This window comes from Dromiciops gliroides, chromosome 4 (assembly GCF_019393635.1).
Source record: "Dromiciops gliroides isolate mDroGli1 chromosome 4, mDroGli1.pri, whole genome shotgun sequence".
Classification (NCBI taxonomy): Eukaryota; Metazoa; Chordata; class Mammalia; order Microbiotheria; family Microbiotheriidae; genus Dromiciops; species Dromiciops gliroides.
Window position 1 is genome coordinate 454,594,140 of NC_057864.1, and position 22,024 is coordinate 454,616,163.

The 22,024-nt window shown below is 44.3% G+C and overlaps 1 protein-coding gene across 1 annotated transcript in view; it reads right to left on the reverse strand.

Annotated features, from left to right (window-relative positions):
- Positions 1–1,475: 1,475 nt before the first annotated feature.
- The window catches only part of HNF1B (HNF1 homeobox B), an 83,301-nt gene continuing 62,752 nt past the window's right edge, over positions 1,476–22,024 (reverse strand). The window contains exons 7-9 of the mRNA XM_044005426.1: positions 20,242–20,436; positions 16,385–16,503; positions 1,476–1,617 (exon numbers count right to left, since the gene is read on the reverse strand). Of these exons, the coding sequence (XP_043861361.1) occupies positions 1,597–1,617; positions 16,385–16,503; positions 20,242–20,436 (335 nt within the window). The 3' untranslated portion in view covers positions 1,476–1,596. The remainder of the gene's footprint in view (positions 1,618–16,384; positions 16,504–20,241; positions 20,437–22,024) is intronic.

Here is a 22,024-nt window from a genome sequence, read left to right on the forward strand (position 1 = left end):
GTTTTCCCGTGTTCCTGTGAACTCAAGTCACAAAAATTGGTTCTGTTTGCTTTGGAAGCCACCTGGCTTATTTCCTGCCTTTCACTTGTGTGAAAAGATACTGTGGAAAAAGAAGAGGAGTTAGCTTAGGCACCCCTGCTAGGGACTCTTGGCAATGCCTCATTGCCCTGGTCATACCCCCCTCAGAGCCGTAGCCTGAGCTCTACTGTGGGAACAAAATCTTCATTTGCTGTAAGGCCAGTGGCTAACACAATGTAAACATGAGTTGGAGCGCCAGTCCCTAGAGAATGAACAACATGGAGAACCCAACCCCGCTCCCAATCCCACCCCCTACAGCTCCATGGGGCACACCAAGGAGCTCACATCCACGATTCTAAAATTCCCAGGGGAGATCAGGGCAGGGAAACAGAAAGAGGAAGCTAGGTACCAAGTGGCACCAGGACCAGGGTGTGTCAAGGCCAGAATCAGAGGCTATTTGGGCAAGGAATCATTAAGATAAAATGTTTTAATGGGAGGCTTTGAAAGGTCAGCTTTTGCTTCTGAGATCCAACATCCAGTTTCTCCACCCTTCTGTTTCTTGGGGTTCAATGGCTCAAATCCCCAATCCCTGCAAGGAGCTGTATTTTGTACTCTGACCCTAGGCCCAGCCCTTCCTGGGACCTGGGTATGTGACTTCCAATCAGGTGACTTGTCACCTGCAGTTACACAAAGAATAACTCAATCACCAGTAGGTTTCTTGGCTCTGGGGGGGATCAAAGGGAGGAAAGAGGGAGAATCCTCTGGAATGTCATAGCACCCCTAAGTCCAGATTTGGGCTATTTTCTGAGGAGAGTGACTTTTTTTAAAAACCTTGGTTCTGACCTTAACAAAGAAAATTAAAATGGTATCCAGTATTATGTACAAGGGAAGGAGTGTGGGGAGGGGGAGCCCTAAGGGAATTGCACTTGATTACAGTGGTTTATAGTTTACAACCATTGGACACATTTACTTCTTTAAAAGAAATCTCGGAATCATTTGGGGGTGCGATAGGGAGAGAGTCTGCTGATATTTACACTGTGTTTGGCTCAGTTCAACAGCACATGCTTCTTCCTCTTGAAACCTCAGTAACAGATTCAAGTTTTTGTTTTTGTTTTTTTCCATCAGTTTGTTCGATGAAGGACCATAACTTAAAAGACAGCGGGGAAAATTCATCTTCCTCTTCTGTGGCTCTGAGCAAGCAGCTCTTCCTGCCTTGTTCCTCTTTCCATGAATTCGAATACTTAACATCTTTGCGATGCATGGACACAATACTGCCGGGAACCAAAGCAAAATCCCAGCTGCTGGCGGGGGACAGTCTCTGGTCAGAGTCCCCACCCCCGTGCTCTCCCCAAAGACCCCCACACCAAGGGATCAGGTGGACTGGGCCACGGGCCAAGCCCCGGAAAGAGAAAAAGAGAGAGAAATTGGTCCGAGAGACATGGAATGTCCTTTTGGTGCCACCCATCGCCTCACTGTGCTTCTCCATAACAACTGCCCTGATGTCGTGGTTAGCTGGGTGATTGATGGTGTGGGAATAGGGTCCTTGTTGCTGTGCACAGAGCGTGTGAAATGTGGGCATCACCAGGCTTGCAGAGGACACTGGAGAGAGAAGAAAGAGGAAATAAAATCAACAAGGGACATGGGTCGCATTAGACCAAAGTTTTCCAATGCACTCTTGGAAAACTAACCTTGTATTCCTAGAATCAAGGGACCTCAGGGGGCCAGTTGGTCCATCATTATACAGATGAAGAAATTGAAGCTCAGGGAAGAGTTTAAGTAATTTGTTCAAGTTCACACAGGGAATGAGCATCAGAGAAGGAATCTGAACCCAAATACTCTATCAGCAAACATTTATTAAGTGCCTGCTATATGCCAGGTTTCTTTAAAACAGTTAAATAGGGGGCAGCTCGGTGGCACAGCGGATAAAGCACTGGCCCTGGATTCAGGAAGACCTGAGTTCAAATCAGGCCTCAGACACTTGACACTTACTAGCTGTGTGACCCTGGACAAGTCACTTAACCCTCATTGCCCCCCCAAAAAAACCCAGCTATATAATTGCTGACAGGGATGTCAGGAAAAGCTGTGAGAAAATAAATCTTGGAATATCAATGCAAGAGGCATCAAGTCATGGTGGAAAGAGAACCATCCTCAAAAACAGGAAGCTCTGGGATCAAATCCATAAGATCTGGGCACTTTGTTTGACTTCGGTGCTTGAGGTAATTCTCTAAGGCCTTGGGTTACAGAGAAGGTGCTGACCTCCAGTGATAGGACCCACCTCCATATCAAGGAAATTACCAACCCAGTTCCTCTGCCTTTGTGTTAGGCACAGATAAAAAGACAAAAATAAATAAATAAAAACCCCAGTTCTTGTCCTCAGGGAGCATACATTCTACTTGGATCAATCAACCATCAAGGATTTATGGAAGGCCTTCCATCCATGCCAACCGGTCTTCTGGGAAGCAAGGGGACAAGATGGAAAGTCAGCAGCCAGCCAGCTCTCCTGGCCATTTTCAGGCAGGACACTTTAAGACACCCATCAGCCAGCTGCCATGAGGTTCAGCTTCTCTTCCATGTATAGTACGTCCTCAGAACATCAAGGGGTTCAAGGTGAGGGCTGAGTGTGGGTTGGCCCACAGTAGGGCTCTTGTTGCCCCCCTTCCTATTTGAGTTTTGTCTCAGGGGCAGCTAGGTGGCACAGTAGAGCACCAGCCCTGGATTCAGGAGGACCTGAGTTCAAATTCGGCCTCAGACACTTGATACTTACTAGCTCTGTGACCCTGGGCAAGTCACTTAACCCTCATTGCCCCACAAAAAAAAAAAAAAAAGAAGAAGAAGAGAAAAAGAGTTTTGTCCCAGTCCTTTCAGGAAGCCTCAGCATGGGTACAGGGGAGGCCCCTTAAGCCAGAATCTCTCTTGAAGAAAAATTTTTGGAGTCAACCAGGAAGGGCCAAGAAGGAATGGAAGACGTGGCTTCTGCAACTCTGGTTGTCCAGTTAGCAATCAAAGGCTGAGGAAGCCCTCTGGGTAGATCAGAATCATGGGTGATAACCACCATCAAGGCCACCATCTCTGGCATCATCCTAGGAAGCAGCAGTCTCCACTGCCCAGGGAGGCCCGCGTTAGAAGATTTTGAACCTGGGCATCCCCTCTTCTTCCTTTCTTTGCCTATTGCTATTTCATCATTCAAAAAAGCAGCAGAGCACAGCACATATTTAGCTAACTGCAGAGTCAGGAAGACCCAGGGGTCGACCCACTTGACTTCTCAGTGTCCTAGACAACTCTGTAAGTTACAGAACAAATGCTATCTGCATTAGTGGAGAGAGTTTCATCAGTGGAGTCTCCCTACATTTATAAAATCCTAGGTATGGATTTAAAAAAAAAAACTGATTGCTGGTCTGTCTCCATCTTCCTCTTCCTCACTTGGGCTCCTCCCAAAGGTACTGTTAGGTTTGAGGCCTAATGGCCTTTTTTTCTCAAGAGTTCATGGAGGCCTCCTGACAGGGATTAATAATCTTCACAGGGCAAATTCCATCTCCCCTCAGTTCCAAACACTGTTGAGGAGGAAGCAAGTCTCTTGTCTCATTTTTCTCTCTTAAAAAAAAAATCTTATTTTTATAGATATCTTTTTTTGGGGGGGGGGCGGGGTAGTGAGGGAACAAGCCTTTATTAGGTTCCAGGCACCACACTAAGCATTTTGCAAATATTATCTGATTTGATCTTCACAGCTGCTCTGCATTATTATCCTCATTTACAGTTGAGGAAACAGAGACAGAAAGAGGTTAGGTGATTTGCCCAGGATTGCACAGCTGGTAAGTGTTGGAGCCTGGATTTTAACTCACATTCCTGACCCCAGGCCCAATGCCATCTAGCTGCTAATCATTTTACTTCTCAAATATATCCTTCCTACCCTTGAGGGTCACCCCTTATATCTGATAAAGATAAAAATAATTCAGAAAAATCAACCGACACACCAAACCTGTCTGCAATAATCTACACCCTTAGTAACCTACTTCTGCTAAGAAGGAAGGGATGACTTCACTTCTTATGGAAAGTGAGATAGGATGCACAACTATGGAAAAAGTTGGGTTCCAGAGTCCTTTCAAATTCCTTAGACCTTAGCCCTGGTCCTCTGGAATGCCCCTTGTGTCTTCTTTTTCCCTTTCTGTCTTCCCTCCTCCATACTCCATTCTCCCCTAGGAATTTATCAGGATTTTTTTTTCTTCTCCAATTTTCAGATTTTAGGTGTAGGGGAGGAAAATGGCTTGTGACCTTGCAGGTTTCAATAGGAGAGCAAACACCAGGGGTAGATAAGGAGACGCCAGCAAGATTCTATGACCTGTCATTAAGGATGGGCCTCCCAGCTATCAAATGTTTGCTGACATAATAAAATGGCGGCAGGGCCCTAAATGTTGTCAAAGGAACTGAAGTTATTTGCCTCCCCTCCAAGTCTAAACAAAAACATCTGATAAGGGACACACTGTATTCCCAGGAAAATTGAAGGTCCGACCCCAAAAGATCCTTGGTGGGTTCTAGAAGGAAAATTTCAGGCCTGGCTAGAGAGGGAATCCATTTTCTCCCTGCATAAGGACCAACATGGAGAAGGAGTAGCTAAGGAAATTCTAATCCTAGAGCTCTGTCATATGTCCTTTGGAGGACAAAGAAGAGGAATTTAAGAACCTTATGGCTAAATATGCCTCCTTCTGCCTTTTCAGAACAACATATGAAAACCAGCTGGAAGCTAGCAGGGCTGAGAGTACAGCAGAAATAGCCTGGGCTCTTGAATCAAAGAGGACAGATTCAAATTCCTTCTCTGAGATTTATTTTTGTGACCTTGGACAAATCACTTAACCTTTCTGGGGCTCAGAGTGTGTGTGTGTGTGTGTGTGACTGTAAAATGCCAGAGATTTATGAGGTAGACTTTCCTGGTCTGTTTTAAGCATCCTTGATGAGTGACTTGTTCCTATAGACACTCTCTTGACCTCCCCATAAACTGGGAAGTTAAGTGGATTCAGGCAACAGCAGCAGCAGCAGCAACTGGATAAAAATCCAAAGACAAACCAAGAAGCCAACTTGTGGCCTGCCCATACTTGTTGGCTCAGGTCACCACTTGCTGAATGAGGTCTATTTGCAGTCTGACAGGAGGCTGTTTCCCAGGAACCTGAGTGGGAAACTGTTCTGAGCGTAACTCATGGACAACCGTGTGTGTGTGTGTGTGTGTGTGTGTGTGTGTGTGTGTGTGTGTGTGTGTGTATCCGTCTGTCCTGAGCTGCCTTCTGAAGGCTAAGAATAATGAAGGCTAATATAAAAGGAAGATTCCCTTTGACCATCCATGTGACTTCAGGTAAGTCACTTTTTCTTCTGACCCTCAGTTTCCTCATCTGTAAAATGAGGGGTTTGGGCTAGATGCCCCCAAGCTCCCTTCTAGATCTGTATCTATGAGTCTATTATCAGAACAATACAATTCACATTCAAGGTCCCTAACCACTGGCCCTCTAGGCCTGGGGGAAAATGTCTTTTTTCCATGCAGGAGCTAGGTTTGAGCCAGTGGGGTGGTGGTGCTGGCAATCACAGATTTATAGTTTTAGAGTGGGAAGGAACCTTCGAGGTTACCTGGGCTAATGATCCATCGCAAAGATGAGGAGACAGAGGCCTGAGAGGTGAGATAACTTGGCCAAGGTCACCCAGATTGTAAAGTATCAAGGTGGGGCTCAGACTCAGTTTCTCCTTGAACACAAGTTCTCTTTCTACTGCACCATGTTGCCTATTGACTAATGGAGTACATAATTATTCTTAGCCTTCAGAAGGCCCACTGAACGTCCCTCATATGTGCCCCCTCTACCATTCTGGGTCCCCACCTCAAGTTGGGGGGATGGATCTGGATTAGGTTGGAAGAGGTAGGAGTGGGGGGAGGGGACCAGTGGATGAGGCTGTCCTAGCTACAAATGCCAAGAACTGAGAGGTTCCATGGAATCTAGAAATGGGTGGTGGCAATTTGCAGGTCCCTCTCCCCAGGCACTCTATCTTCTGGCCTCCCTCAAAGGACAATGGGGTCTGGGCCTAGGCCTTTGAAGAGTGACCTAAATTCTTTGTTCTCTCTAGAGAGCCTGGGAGGAGAAGGAGGAGGAGGAGGAGAAGAGAGGTGTTCTGGACCATTGTAAATTGTGAAATGGCCTGGCACCCTGGGAATATGCCAGGCTGGTTTTAGAGAGGGCCGTGCTAGCCCAAACCCAAATTGACCACATTCTGCTCCATATTATATATGTTAAATGGACTAGGGGTGTCAAGCACGTGGCCCACCATCTGTACCCACAACACTTCTGACCTGAATCGGATTAAAATGTGATTAGGAAATATCTCACAAAATAAATAAAAATACAATAAAACATAGATAACATTACATTTTCAAACTAAATCAATATGAATCAGATTAAAACATAATTAAGAGGGGCAGCTAGGTGGCACAATGGATAGAGTACTGGCCCTGGATTCAGGAGGACCTGAGTTCAAATCTGGCCTCAGACACTTAACACTTACTAGCTGTGTGACCCTGAGCAAGTCACTTAACCCCAATTGCCTCACTAAAAAAAAATAAACTAAAGTAGTTAGATTTTTTAAAAAACATAATTAAGAAATCCTTTTTAAAAATAAAAATATAATAAGACATAGATAACATTACATTTTAAACTAAGGCAATATGCTGCCCACAGAGACTCTTATGTATAGATATGTTGCCCCAGTTTTTACTTGAGCTTGACACCATTGTCCTAGTCTATACATAAAGGGAAACTGAGGCCCAGAGAGGATCGACATCTAATCCAGGATTATAGAGAATGGAACCAAGTTCTCTTAGCTTTTTTCATGCTATTTCCCTACTAGACTATAAGCTACCTGAAGGGAGGGCCTGTGTCCTATTTACTTATGGGTCTCCCTTAGTGACCAACAAAAGACCTTGCACACCATAAGCATTCCACAAATGCTAAATGAGCGAATGGCTTCGTGAGCATGCAAGTTGATATTCTGAGAAGTTTTAAGAGAAAAATGTTATTTGGACCAACCGTAGCCCAAATATCTCTTCCAGAGTCAGCAGTCTGCTGTCTAATTAGATCTCAGGTGTTATATTTAGAAAGAGATCTTGGGTCATCTATTTAGAATTGGAAGAGTTCTCAAAGGATCATCTGGATGTTGAACCATCTAGACTAACTCCCCCATTTTACAGATGAGGAAACTGGAACCCAGAGAAATTAAGAGATCTGTCCAAAGTTCCATAGACGATATGGCTCAGATGCCATATAGTCCAACCCCCTCCCCGACCAGTTTATAATTGAGGCCAAGAAAGGTTAAGTAGCCTGCCCAGCATCACATGAAGAGTAAGTATCCAAGGCAGGATATGAAGCCAGTTCTCTCAGACTCTAAACCACTCTACCACAATGCCTTCTAGTCAGTCTGTAGAGAAATCTCTCTCTAAAATAGAGAGGATGGGTGGCGCAGTGGATAAAGCACTGGCCTTGGATTCAGGAGTTCAAATACGGCCTCAGACACTTGGCACTTACTAGCTTAGCTGTGTGACCCTGGGCAAGTCACTTAATCCCCACTGCCCCACAAAAAAAATAAAAATAAAATAGAGAGGATGTCAGAGTGACTAGACCATCGACTTACCCCAGGAGACCTGGGTTTCATTACCACACTGAATGGCTATATGACCCTGGGCAAGTCACTTGAGCCTCAATTTTCCCATCTGTTAAATCACAATAATTTTAACTTACAGGATGACTGAGAAGGAAAATCATTTTCAGAATCCTTATGTACTATTTAAACATGAATTATTATTCAAAAGGAGTATAGTCACTAGGAATAGCAGTAAAAATAAAAAAGCAGAATTGATATACAGGCTTTTTATGAAATTAAAGAACATTGCATTTGGAGTCAGAGAATATGAATTTGGTTTTAAAGACTCTTCACAACCAGGCATCCATCCATTTTCCTATCATCTATCTACCTGTCTGCCTTCTTTCTATCTCCTCTCTCTTCACTTTCCTTCTTCTTTTCCTCCATCCCCTCCTTTTTTCCTTCCTCCCTCATTTCTTTCCTTCCTTCCCTTCCTCTCTTCCTTCCTTCCCTTCTTTCCTCCCTCCCTCCATTTCTATATTCTCCCTCCTTCCTTCCCTTCCCTTTTTTCCTCCCTCCCTCCATTTCTATCTTCCTTCTCCTTCCTTTCCTTCCTTCTTTTTTTCCTCCCTCCCTCCCTCCCTTCCTTCTATCCACTGGGTCTCCCTCCCTTACCCATGCTACACACCCTGCAGCCACTTGCCAGCCCAACTCCAAGACAGGCCAGCACAGGAGTTTGGACGTGCTCCATTTCCTAAGCCAGTCTGCCCCCATGGCAACCTTATGGCCCCCTGCTCCCAGGGCTTTCCCAAAATGGTGCCAGACGTTGCAGTTACCCAGTCAGCTTTAGCCCTACATGCAGTCTACCAGCCTTCCCCTCCCCAGTACCAGGGATTATAGGAATGACCAACCACGCCCAGGTCCCAAGGAGGGCAGAGGGATTTAGCTATTCTATGACAGTTTCTTCACTCTATCTCTTCCCAATGGCTCAGGAAGACTTCCTTAGAGAAGGGACCACTGAAGAAAGACTAGATCATAACTTCTTCCATCATCTTGGGGGGAAAAAGGAAAGTGAGTTGAGGAGCTGCCATCAATAACTATCATGATTTGGCTCATTTAGAAATTCAGATGAAAGCATTCATTCCAGGGGGAAAAAAAAACTCCTGAGAACAATGACAACCCAACAGTTCCGGGGACTTCTTGGCTTACACAGTGACCAGACTGGATAAAACCAATGTCCTAGAGTTTCTTTAAGAATCATCTTATCTGTATAATTATAATAGCCGGAATTTCCATAGTGCTTTAAGATTTACCTAGTGCTTTAGAAATATTTCATTTTACTGTTTATTATTATTATTGATATGATTATTAGATATTAAACATTGCACCTATGCCCAGTAGAAAGTAAACTTCTTGCTCACTTTGTTTTTGTCTCCCCAGCATTCTCCCCAGCTTGCCTTGCATGACTGGACTTCTAATTTCATTCACTGACATAGGGAATACTAGTATTACCTTTACTTGTATCAGTTACCTCTTCCTTGGCAACTTATAGTCGAAGAGAATTTCTTGGGGCAGTGAAAAGTGACTTACCCAGGGTCACACAGGGGAATAAAGGGAAAGGGAGGAGAGAGGAGAGGAGAGGAAGGGAATGGAGGGGAAGGGAGGGAAGGGGACGGGAGAGGAGAAGAGACAAATGCTAGTGTTCACAATCCAATGAGATACTGAGTTGGAACAAAATAGGTAGATTATTTATCTTGAGGATTTTTCTCACTGATTACGTTTACTCTGACTCTAGGTGGTCAGAACTCAGGATTCTGCTGTCCCCTCCTCCATCACCCATTGGTCTGTCCAAATCCTTGCTCCTATCCATAAAGGAAGATGGCAGCAGAACAGAGGACAATGCTAAGGAGAAGGCTATTCCTTTTCTGTTTTCCAAAGAGATAATGTATATAAAGTGCTTTGTACTCCTTTCAATATTATGCAAGTTTCAACCATTATTATTATTACTACTATAACTGTTATCTCCTCACTTTTTTCTGGGAAACAGATAGAAAGTCTGAGGACAAGCTACTACCCAGCTATTATTCTTTTATAGGTAGGGGGAAATTGACTTCTTTTTGTAACTAAGTAAGAATACTGGGATGTAAACTCATATTCTGTAGACTCACTGAAAGCATCTTTGGAAAAGTAGGAAGGACACCTCATCCAGTTCCCACACAGTTTAATTTCTTCCAAACTTGTTCAATAAATCTCTGGTAATAAATATTAGGTAAGGTATAAAACAGGGAGATGCATTCTTCCAAAAGTCTTCTCTGTTGTGACATGGGAGGTATGTTGAGGTCCTCTACATGTTCCAGTTTGTGTTTGACATTGTGTTGACTATATCAAGCCCCAACATACTGCAGAGTTTCCTCTAAGAGACCCATAATCTCTCAAGAGTTTGACCTGACCATCCACATAAGAAAAACCAAATGGATGAAAAATGTCTAGATTTCAATACATGCATCTGAATAAACAGTCAGTAGAGCATAACCAACAGACAGTACAGATGAACAATGAGTTCAGGCCAGAGTTGAAAAGGAGGAGAAAAGTGGGCTAAATAGCTTTTGGAAAATTTTTACTGACCCCAAGTTTCCCATACCAACCAAGATTCATCTTTTTAATACAAACATCTTATCATCATTGCTATTTAGCAACAAGACTTGGAATACCAATACCACCTAAGAACTAAAACTGAGCAACACACAGAGGGCAATGGAAGGGCTCATGCATCCCTTAAGGAATTCCAAAGAAGAGGAGTAATGGAATGTCATCGAAGATTTGTAAGATGAGAAGTGAAGATGGCTTTGTCATGCAGTGAGAGAGCCAGAGTATTTCACTCATGGTGTAGGCAGAAAAGGAGGACCTACTTCAGCATGTTGGATGTACTTCATACAGTGACATTTTCAGAGGACATGGACAAAAGGATGCACCCAAGAGGAGACAGCTGTGCATTGGTTTCAGTATGCATCACTGGAGGGAAGTCCTGACTCTATGAGATCACTAATCCATTGGAATATTTCAGCGAATGTTCTGCATATTATTAGAGGTAGATAAAATGGTGGCTTTTGTGATGGAATAAGTGGATTGGCATATTGGCTCATCTTCTGTAGACTCTAAAAGGATCTTCTAGATGACTCCAATAACAGACAGGATGACATTGATGCAGTGGACCTCATTCTGTTCCCATATGTTGGGTTTTTTGTTTGTTTTTGTGGGACAATAAGGGTTAAGTGACTTGTCCAAGGTCACACAGCTAGTAAGTGTCAAATGTCTGAGGCAGGATTTGAACTCAGGTCCTCCTGAATCCAGGGCCTGTGCTTTATCCACTGCGCCACCTAGCTGCCCCTCCCACATGGTTTTAATTTCTTCTCTATTTCAACAGCTCTTTATCCCAAGTCTGGTATGGCAATATCTATTAAAAACATTTTTAATTTTTTACAATCCAGGGTGGTTGTGGACAACTCTTCTGTCTACAATGACACTCTGACTCCAATAAGTTTTATTTGCTGGATTCTCAAGAATATTCAGGGGTTTGTATCTGTAGTAAGGGACAATGTCATCTGTTATTCTATAAAGGAAAGGGAACTTTTGGTGTATGATTTCAACCAATTGAGTATCTGATAGATGCTGAATTTTTACTACCTACAGAGATGTGTTACTGTTTCCATCATGGCATCATCTGCATTACTCAATAAGTGTGGACAACTTAAGAAAAGTTATTGGGGCAGCTAGGTGGTACAGCGGATAAAGCACCGGCCCTGGATTCAGGAGGATCTGAGTTCAAATCTGGCCTCAGACACTTGACACTTACTAGCTGTGTGACCCTGGGCAAGTCACTTCATCTCCCCAGGCCTCAGTTTCCTCATCTGAAAATGAGAGACTAGGACCAGTTGGTCCCTAAGCTCCCCATCCAGCTCTAGGCGTAGGATCCTGTTATCATGACACAAAGTCACTTCAAGATGGAGATGACACTCACTGGGGCAAAGGAGAGTCAGGAAAGGCCCCGTGTAGGAGGCAGAACCTAAGCTAGGTTTTGGAGGGAGCTAGAGATTCTCTAAGGAGGTGAGAAAGAAATGTATTCTAGACTCAGAAGTCACAGGCAGCAAACAGCTGCAGGACTAGAGTGCAGTAGAGAGTGGGTGAAAGGGTATGTGTGCAGTAGGCCTGGAAAGGAAGGTGGCAACCAGATTGTGGAAGGATCTAAATGCTAACCCAAGGTTATTGCGTTTTACTTCAGAGGCACAAGGGAGCCTCTGAAGATCCTTGAAGGAGGCTTCCCAAAGACAATATGCTCTATGGATTCTATGTGCATCACTGATCTTGACTCTAAAACCTACCATGGTAATGATGATGACATTAATAATCATATTGGGAGGTGGTTTTAAAATGGTCAGTGAAGACAGCTAGGTGGTGTGCTGGAAAGAATGCCGGCCCACAGTCAGGAAGTCCTGACTTGAAATCCAGTCTCAAACACCTACTAGATATGTGTCCCTGGGCAAGTCACTTTAACCCCAGTTGCCTTCAAACAAATAAATAAATAAACAGCCAAATAAATGAATGGATGGATGGAGGGATGGAGGGATGGATAGACAGATAGACAGACAGACAGATAGATAGAGGGTTTTCCTATTCTTTCAGAGACACTTGTTCTCTCTTTGTTAACCTCTAATATATTTTAATAAATGTTTAATATACAAACTGTTAAACTGTTGTCCTAATCAGCTTTGCCCACACAGGGGACAGGTAGGGTGACCACACACATCTAGTTTTACCTGTCACAGATAGATAGATAGATAGATAGATAGATAGATAGATAGATAGATCGATAGATGGACAAACAGGATAATAAATAAATGGGTGGCTGGCTGGCTGGCTGGCTGAATCAATAAATAAATGGGTGAGAGGATGAATAAATAAGTAAATAGATAGATAAATGGATAAATAAATGAGCGAACTACTAAATAAATAAATAGGGAGGGAGATAAATAAATAGAGAGCTAAATGAATCAATCAATCAAATGGGCAATGGAAGGCAATCGTGAAGAGAAAGCATTTGGGATGACTGGGGCAGGAGGCAGTCTACAGAATCCCAACAGGGAAAATTAGTGCATTGCTGTTGGACCAGCTCAGCCCTTCAAGGTCGGCTGATCACCTTGTCCAGAAGAGGGGAGAAGCCATTGTGGGGACTGATGACCATCTCTCCCAGGGAACATCTCCGTGTATTTTGATTAAGAGAACATTTCCTGGATTTGGAGGGCATGTTTCAACAAGCAAGCATCAAAGTCAACTGGGGAAGACAGAATAATTAATCACAGGCCAGGACAGGGCTGACCAACTGGCAGATGGACTGATAAGGCCTTTCAAAGGAAGTGGTATACGGGGGATCATGGCTGCGCCTGGCTGCTCCTTGGATTGAGATTTGTGAGCAGAGATAAATGTTTTCCCTACACACTACAAAGGGTAGGGGATCGTCTAGGAGTTAGAGGGCAGGGGAATTGAGAGGGGGTGCTTTCAATTTCTGTAAGGTGAGAGCAGAGTGGTAACTCAGTGCTCTGTCTCTGTGTATGTGTGTCTCTCTGTCTCTGTCACACACACACACACACACACACACACACACACACACACACACACACACCCCTCCTATTTTGGCACATGTGATTTACAATATACTTTCTGTGCCCATAAGGGGTGTGGCTTCTTCATCTTCCCCAAGCCATGCCAGCATTCAGCAAGGTAGGGAATGGGAATGTGTAGGAAGTGAGGTATAGGATATGTGATTGTGGGTCCCAGGGGTGGGGCAGAATGATAGCTCTGGCCACAGCAGCAGCTCCACTCTGAGACTTTACTTTAAAAAGTGGACATCTGTCCTACCATCTTAGAGACTTTGAGTTGGGGGGAAGGGAGACTTTCAAGACAAACTAGCCCAACCCCATCAATTGACAGATGAAAATACTGAGATGCAGAGAGGTTAGGTAAGGCTGCTTGGTATAGCGGGAAGAGCCCTGCACGTGTAGCCAGCAGACATCTCGTTCAAAATTTTTGCCTCTGATACTTCCTAGCTATGTAACCATAGATAAAATGTCTCGGGCAGTTCAGTGGTGCAGTAGATAAAGCACCGGCCCTGGATTCAGGAGGACCTGAGTTCAAATCTGGCCTCAGACACTTGACACTTACTAGCTGTGTGACCCTGGGCAAGTCACCTAACCCTCATTGCTCTGCAAAAAAAAAAAAAAAGTCTCAACCTGTTCTTATCTGTAAAATGGAGATAACTTGGAAGGCACACTCTTTGAAGCCATGCACTGTTTTGCCTTTGTCTTTGTATCATTCCTGATGCTTCCTTGGCACAGAACAAGAGCTTAAAAAATGTTTGGTGAATTGTTGCTTAATTGAGCATTTATTAAATGCCTACTGCATACCAAGAACTATACTATGTATAGGCAATTACAAAGGTAGAAATGAAACAGTCATAGCCTTTATCCTATTTATAGGAACTATCTCACGAACTTCTGGTTATTATAAAATAAGTGAAAGGAGCTTTGTAAACCTTAATGAACTGTGTAGAAGTTGTTATTGTTTTAAGTGACTTATCCAAGGTCACACAGCTAACAAAGAGCAGGCACAGGGGCTCATAGCCAGGTCCTCTGCTTCCACAGGATCATGGATCTGGAACCATCCATCTAGTCCAAGCTACTCCTTTTACAAATGAGAAAACTGAGTCCCAGTGAGGTTAAGCAACTTGCTCAAGATCCTTCTGAGGCTGGATTTGAACCCAGGTCCTCAGATTCCAAAGCCAGTGTTCTCTCCCCGTGCTGCCTCCTGTGTTCTATTACATCATATGATATGCTTTCTGGAGTTCAAATGGAGGGAAAAAACAAACAAGTTAGCTAAGTGTTACCATAACCTGACAGAAAGTTCAAGGTCGCCTTCTTTTTAACTCATAATCAATAAGGGTCAAACAGTTCCCACACTGCATGGACCCAGCTCCTCAAAAGGGCCCATTGACTGTTTTGGAACCACAGTCCCTGTCCAGATAGGTCTATGTCTCTTTTGTCTGACATTTAGTTTCCTAAATAAATGTCCCTTCTACAGTTACAGTCCCACATGTCTTTGCTCCCCTGTCTTTGCCCTCTGTTCCTCTCCTCTCCTCTCTGCCATGGAGGCAGGAAATCAGTCATAAGCCTAGACTGTGCAGCCTTCCCTCTCTCTTCCCACTCAAGGATGTTGCTAGAGTTCTTTCTCATGAAAGCACTCTTAGAAATGTTTCTATGTAACCCCCTGAAAAGGTCAGGCAGGCAGACAGAAAAGCAATCCCCCACCGTAAGTGGCATCTGGGGCCCTCCCCTCAAACTGGGGCATCCCGCTCAAGCACTCAGGATAGCTCAGACCCACCTGGACCCAGGTGAGCTCGGCCCATTCTTGGACCTCTTGGCTGTGGGGAAGGGACTGCATTGAGCCCTCTCTACGTTGCGCCCTTGAATGACTGAGATTGACTTGAGGGAAATCCTAAGGAATTCTTCCACAAAGGAAGGAAAGTGAACAATCTTCAATCATTGATTGTAGATATAGAGCAGGAAGGGACCTTCAAGATAATTAAGCCCAGGGGCAGCTAGGTGGCACAGTGGATAGAGCACTGGCCCTGGAGTCAGGAGGACCTGAGTTCAAATCCGACCTCAGACACTTGACATTTACTAGCTGTATGACCCTGGGCAAGTCACTTAACCCCAACTGCCTCACCAAAAAAAAGATAATTAAGCCCATCCCCCTCATTTGACAAAGAGGAGACTAACAGCCAAAGTTATATGACTTGCCCAAGGTCACTCAGGTAGTAACAGAACTGGGCTATGAACACACAGAAATATAGAGAGATGGGACTAGTTAGCCTTACATAAAAACCTTACATAATCAACTGTCCAGTCCTCTAAGAAAATTTCATTATCCACCACCTGGGAGGCAGGGAGACCTGTGCAGATCTAAGCCCTTTCAACTTGTTCTTCACTCTGTTGTTCTGTTTATGGAGACAGCTTGGCATCTTGGATCGGTCACTGACCTTGGGGTTTAAAAGACCTGGATTCAAATCCTGCCTTAGATATTTACTACTTGTGTGGCCCTGGACAAATCACCTAACCTGTATGCCTCTGTTTCCTCATCTGAAAAATGAAAGAGCTGGACTCGATGACCTCTAAAGTCCCTTCTAATTCTGAATCTATCATTCTATGATATGGCTCGGATTTCTGTAACAGTATCTGAAATACAGCAAGTGCTTAATAAGTGCTTTTTCATTCATTCTTTCTCCTGAGACCCCAGGGAGACCCTGATATTAGGTCTTATTTACATCAAGCTTTACAGAGCCAGTGAGGCAGGCAATAAAAATATCACTATCCCCATTTTTACAAATGAAGCAAAAAAAAAAAAAAAGCTCAAAGAAACTTGGTCATAGATCTAGTTAGAGACAGACCTGGAACTTAAATCCAATTCGTCAGATTCCAAACCTAGTGTTCTTTCTTCTAGCAACTTGGGATCAGGGCAGTAAGCTTATGGTGAAGTCTACATCTGACAATAAAACAATAATAATAGCTAGCATTTACATAACTCCTCCAGGTTTGGGTTTGCAAAGCACTTTATATCCATTTTACATCTGGCAGTCCCTCTCCATGCAAGGCCTTGCTCCATCCTAACCCTCTTCCCAAATCCCAACCAGCCCCTGACATACCAGAATTACCTGTTTACTGGAAGACATGTTGGTGAGTGTACTAATACTACTGGTGTCTGTGACCACCATGGCAGATGGAAACCGGGAGGTGTGGGAATACTGGGGGGGTTCCTGCTTGTGCGAGTACACTAGAGAGAAAGAGGGTGAAGAAAGTCAGCAAGCAGACAGTGATATGTCAACAGTAGCCACCCTGCAGAAAGAAGACCCAGTCAGTCAGTGCTACCTGGATAAGTTATCCCCAGGTGGGGCATGGAGGTGGTACCTATGAAATAACTTACTAAAACCACTTCTCTTTCCTTATTACGATTGGAAAGCCAGGGTCATGGAGAGTGCTTCCATTGTTCTAGTTTTCTACCTAAATTACCAAGGAAAAGACAAGGTATCAAATGGGCTTAGAATATAGAACCCCAAGTAAAAAATAGGGCTTATGAAACCTCAGCTAATGCCAGTTGAATCCAACAAACATCTATTAAATACCTACTGTGTATAAGGTAGTGTGCTATGGTACTTTTGTATGGACTATGGAAAAAACCAAAACCAAAACCACAATACCCTGCTTTCTGGGACATTCCATTCTACTAAACTGACTTGGGGGGGGGGGCAATGAGGGTTAAGTGACTTGCCCAGGGTCACACAACTAGTGTCAAGTATCTGAGTCTAGATTTGAACTTGGGTCCTCCTGAATCCAGGGATGGTGCTTTATCTACTGTGCCACCTAGCTGCCCCCTAAACTGACTTATTTTTTATTAGACTTTTGACTTCATTGGTATAGAAAATTAAGAAAATCCCTCTTCTTTTTTTTGTTTGTTTTTGTTTTTGAATTTTGTTTTTGTTTTTTGGGGGTTTTTGGAAATCTCTCTTCTTAAAACAAGTCAGAACCTGTTCTGCACTTTAGGGTTAGAGATGCCTTGAGGCCCTAAGAGGTTAAGTGGCTTGTTCCGGGTCATATGGTAGGCTATTACAGAGGTTGGGAACTCTAGGGATGGTACATTAAAAAACACAGTCAACTTGGCTACAATGGATGTTACTTTTACTTTCTCTCTCTCCCTTTCTCCCTCTCTCCCTCTCTCTCTCTCTCTCTCTCTCTCTCTCTCTCTCTCTCTCTCTCTCTCTCTCTCTCTCTCTCCTATGTGGGTAGATGAGTAATACATTCAGATGGGAAGGTGGTATAAAAATAAAAGATTATCAATAAAAATTAAATTTTTTAAATATATGAGCTGGGGCAGCTAGGTGGCGCTGCAGTGGATAAAGCACCGGCCCTGGATTCAGGAGGACCTGAGTTCAAATCTGGCCTCAGACATTTAACACTTACTGGCTGTGTGACCCTGGGCAAGTCACTTAACCCCAATCGCCTCACCCCCCCCCAAAAAAAGTATGAGCTAAACACTGAGAAACTTGGGAAACAATAGAGAATCCTACCTCCCTCTTATGGCAAAGGGGTAGGGCACTACTGGGGCAGAGTGTGTCATACTTTATTGGATGTGGTCACTGTATTGGGTATGGATGCTTAATTGTTTTTCTGTTACAAGGGAGGGTCTAATCTGGATGAGAGAAGAGGGTTGGGTTTTTTTTTTTTTTTTTGGTTGTTGTTTTTCTTTCCCTTCAGAAGTAACCATAGTTATGAAAGGCATTCGTGGGACATTTTTTTTTAATGTGTATGCTAGTTTGTACTTGAAAAGGGCCTCATGGGATGACTCTTTGTGTCCAGTAAGGACATTCTAGAGATAGCTGATGGTTATATCCCCGTTCCTTGGACCCGGTCACCTGGGAGTTCAGCCTCAGGCTCAGACCAGAGGGGGGAGAGAATAAGGGAAGAGCCACGTGAGTAGGGGGCAGAAGGAAGGAAGAGTCCTGAGGATTGAGGCTTAGGGCTCAGATTCAGGCTGTGGCAGACTCTGAGAAGTCATAAAAATGCGATTGGAATGTGAGATGGGGATCACAAACCTGCTCCACAGATCTCAACAGAGACCAGGAGCCACGGGGACAGAGGCAGCTGAACTTGGCTTTGTTCCCTCAGACCCCCATGGCCCTGCCCCCAAACTGCCCAGAGAAGTCAGAGAAAATCCCTGGTTCTAATTCCTGCACTTAACTTACACTTGCTAGTTGGGTGACCCTGGGCAAGTCACTTAACCTTCTTCGCCTCAGTTTACTTATTTATAAAATAAGCTGGAGAAGGAAATGACAAACCACTCCAGCATCTTTGCCAAGTAAAATCCCATATGGGGTCATGAAGAGTCAGACGAGACTGAGAAATGACTGAACAAAAATGAATTCCTGCAAAGTGGCCGGTTCCCAATTTCTCCGAGGTGGGCTGTTTATGCCCCCTTTTTGGAGATGCTTTATCTAAACCAGGGAAATCAGCCTTCCCCTGGGACCTAAGTCTGGAACCTGAGTCTGGAATTGAACCTGGAGCTGCTGGAGAATCATTCCAGGGATGCTGCCTGAAGCCGGAGTTAGCCGCCTGATGAGATGCGTAATGGTAGTTACAGGAGGGAGAGGAAGAATGGAAACTCCTCCTTGAAGCAGGAGGGCGACTTGCTCCTGCTAGTCCTCTCCCTCCAAGACTCATCCTGTTACCAGGAGAAATAGGAAGGTGGGGAAGAGAGGGTTCTGGAGGCCTCATGAAATAAATCTTCCCAGGCCCCTGTAACCACTCGTGACGGCCCTCCCAAATTACCTTGGCTCTACTCACATCCATCCACTATATATTCTACATGTGCTCATGGATGGACTTACAGGCCACCCCACTGGAATAAAAGTTCCTTGTGGGTGGGGATTGTTTCGTTCTTTCTACTTGTACCCTCAGTGGCTAACACATTTGGTACCTGCTATAAAAATGCTTATTGATTGCCGGCCTGCCCAGAAGCAGAAAACTTAGAGCTGGACAGAACTTTAGAGACTGTTGGGGTGTTAATATGCTGATAATTGTATTGCAATAAAATGGGTTTCCTTAACAATCCTACGTATTTTAATTTTTGCATTTAAAAATATTATTCTGAGGATTCTATAGGCTTCACTGGTCACTAAAGGGGTCATGACACAAAAAAGGTTAAGAAACTCTGGTCTGGTCTACCCCCTCCATATTTTCATTCTCCCAGTCCTTAGGGTTTTCAACACCTTCCTGGGATTACCTTATGTGTGTACATACATACATACATACATACACACACAGACAAACACATGTATATGTGTGCATATGAATGCATTGCACACCCACATGTATGTAGTTGTTTGTATATACAAGTGTGTATATCATCATAATATACATGTATATGTATACAATATACATGTGCATATATTCATGGAGACAGACTTTTCTCTCCACCCTTTCAGTAGAATGTAAGTTTGATGAAGGCAGGGATTGTTTTGTTTTTGCCTATTTTGCTCCCAGTGACCAATGCCCAAGTATACAGTAGTAGGCTTCTGCCAGTCGCAGATGACCTAGTACACAGTAGGTGCTTATTAAATGCTTATTGAATGGAATTCAACTAGATGGAGAAATGAAGTAGAACAGGCTCAGAGATTTAGGGTTGGAAGCCTTAGAGACTGAGTCTAACCCCTTTGTTTTACAGATAAAGGAAACTGAAGCACAGAGAGGCTGAATGCCTTGTATCCAGTTTGAGGTGGGATTTGAATCCATGTCTTCCTAACTTGGAACTTAGTGTCCTCCCCATTAAACCTCAAGACTCACTCTGCTCTGCCCAGTGGCTCAGAACTGTATTCAATAAATCCTCTTTGGTCATAATCTCCTTTGGTAACATCAGGAACGGGCTAGGGACCAGAAGCTGGGGTAGAAGAGACTAGGGAACCTCACCAGAGTCCGCCCCCCCCCCCCCGCCCCGCCCTCGCCTCACCAGGCTCCTTACTGTGGGAGTTCTGGAGCTGAGTTACGGCCGCCATGAAAGGCTGTTGGACCATGGGGTTTCCGGGGGGCTGCTGCAGGAGCGGCTGCTGATGAGGACTGTGCAGCTGTGTGGGGAACTGGGCTGGCTGCAGGGCGGCCAAGCTGCCCGCCACACTGTTGATGACAGGGACGCTCTGGCCTTGGGATGTGTTGAGGCCTGTGGGAGCAAGAGAAGACAGTGGAGAAGCCTTCGGACACAGGGACCCCAGGCTCAGCAGCAGCTCCCTCCCACTCACCAGGGCCTGGCAGGCACCACTGGGAAAACTGTGCTTGGAGAAAAGGGGCTGGGGGCTGGGGAGAGACACAGAAATGGAGAAAAAGAAGAGGGGGGACACAGAGAGAGAGAAGGGAAGAGAGAGACAGAGATAGAAACAGGACAGAGAGAAACAGAGAGACAGAGTGAGAGACAGAGGAGAGACAGAAAGACAGAGAGATGGACAGAGAAGGGAAGAGCTAGACAGAGCTAGAAATAGAGATAGAGAAAAAGAGACAAATACAGGAAGAAGAAACAGAGTGAGACGGAGAGAGAGAAGGGCAGAAAGAGAGAAAAAGAGAAAGATGGAAAAGAGATACAGAGACACAGACAGACAGACAGGAGACAGAGAGAGACAGAGAGAGACAGAGGAGAGACAGACAGAGAGAGACAGAAGGGAAGAGCTAGAGAAATAGAAATAGAAACAGAGAGAAAAAGACAGAGACAGAGAGAAAGAAGGGAAGAAAGAGATAGATAGAAACAGAGAGACAGAAACAAAGAGAAAGATGGAAAAGAGAAACAGCGAGACAGAGAGGTAGTATTGCTGGGTTAAAAAAAATCTGCTCAGTTTAGTAATCTTTAGAGAATAACATATTACAAAGGTTTTATTTTTGTTTTGTTTTGTTTTTTTCTGGATGGGAAGGAGAGAAATAAATGCTTGTTAATTGAGTAAAATTTTAATTTAAAAAAGAGAGAAAGAAAGCCAATGCTCCCCATCAGTCCAGAGTGAGTAGATCAACCTGGGAATCCAAGCAATGTGATGTCTCTGCTAGTCTGCATCCAACCAGCAGAGGGCAGGAATGTGAAGGAGCCCAAGCCTGGCTAAAAGCCGTTCTTATATGGGGAGAATATTCCTATCTGGTGTGATGTGTTAACTGGGTAGGTCTACCTTCCATATACAGAAGGAGCTAGTATTAAATTAGAGTCGGTCCTTGAAAGTGGTTATACTGGGCATTCCCATGTTCCCATCCTCTGGGTGTTCCCTTGACACTAAGATGGTGGCACCAGGTTCTGGCTCTAGTAGCTGGATCCTATTACATCAAGGTCCTTTTGTGCTTTGGAATCTGGGCTCAGGCCTCTGCACAGACATTCCCAGAATTCTCCCCCAAGGATGTGCACTAACCTTCAAAAGCAATAACTCAAGAGCTCTGATTACTGTGTATGACTTGGCGGGGGCGGGGGGAGAGGGGGGGTTGCAGGGGTTTAGAATGGAGACAGGTGAGAAATTAGGAAGACGGGAAGGAGGGCTATGGATACCAGAGCAATGTCTGCACATTGTCAGGTATGGTCACAATACCAAGTGTATTTGCTTAATTGTTTTCTTTGTTACAAGAGAGGAGTCATTCTCAAGGGGGACAAGGTTTGTCTCCCCCATAAATAACTGTGATGTGATGAAACCTCATCTTCACTCCCCCACACACACCAGTCATGTCATAAAGTCATAGAATCACAGATTTACAGCTTGAAGGGAAAGGAGAGATGGTCATGTCCA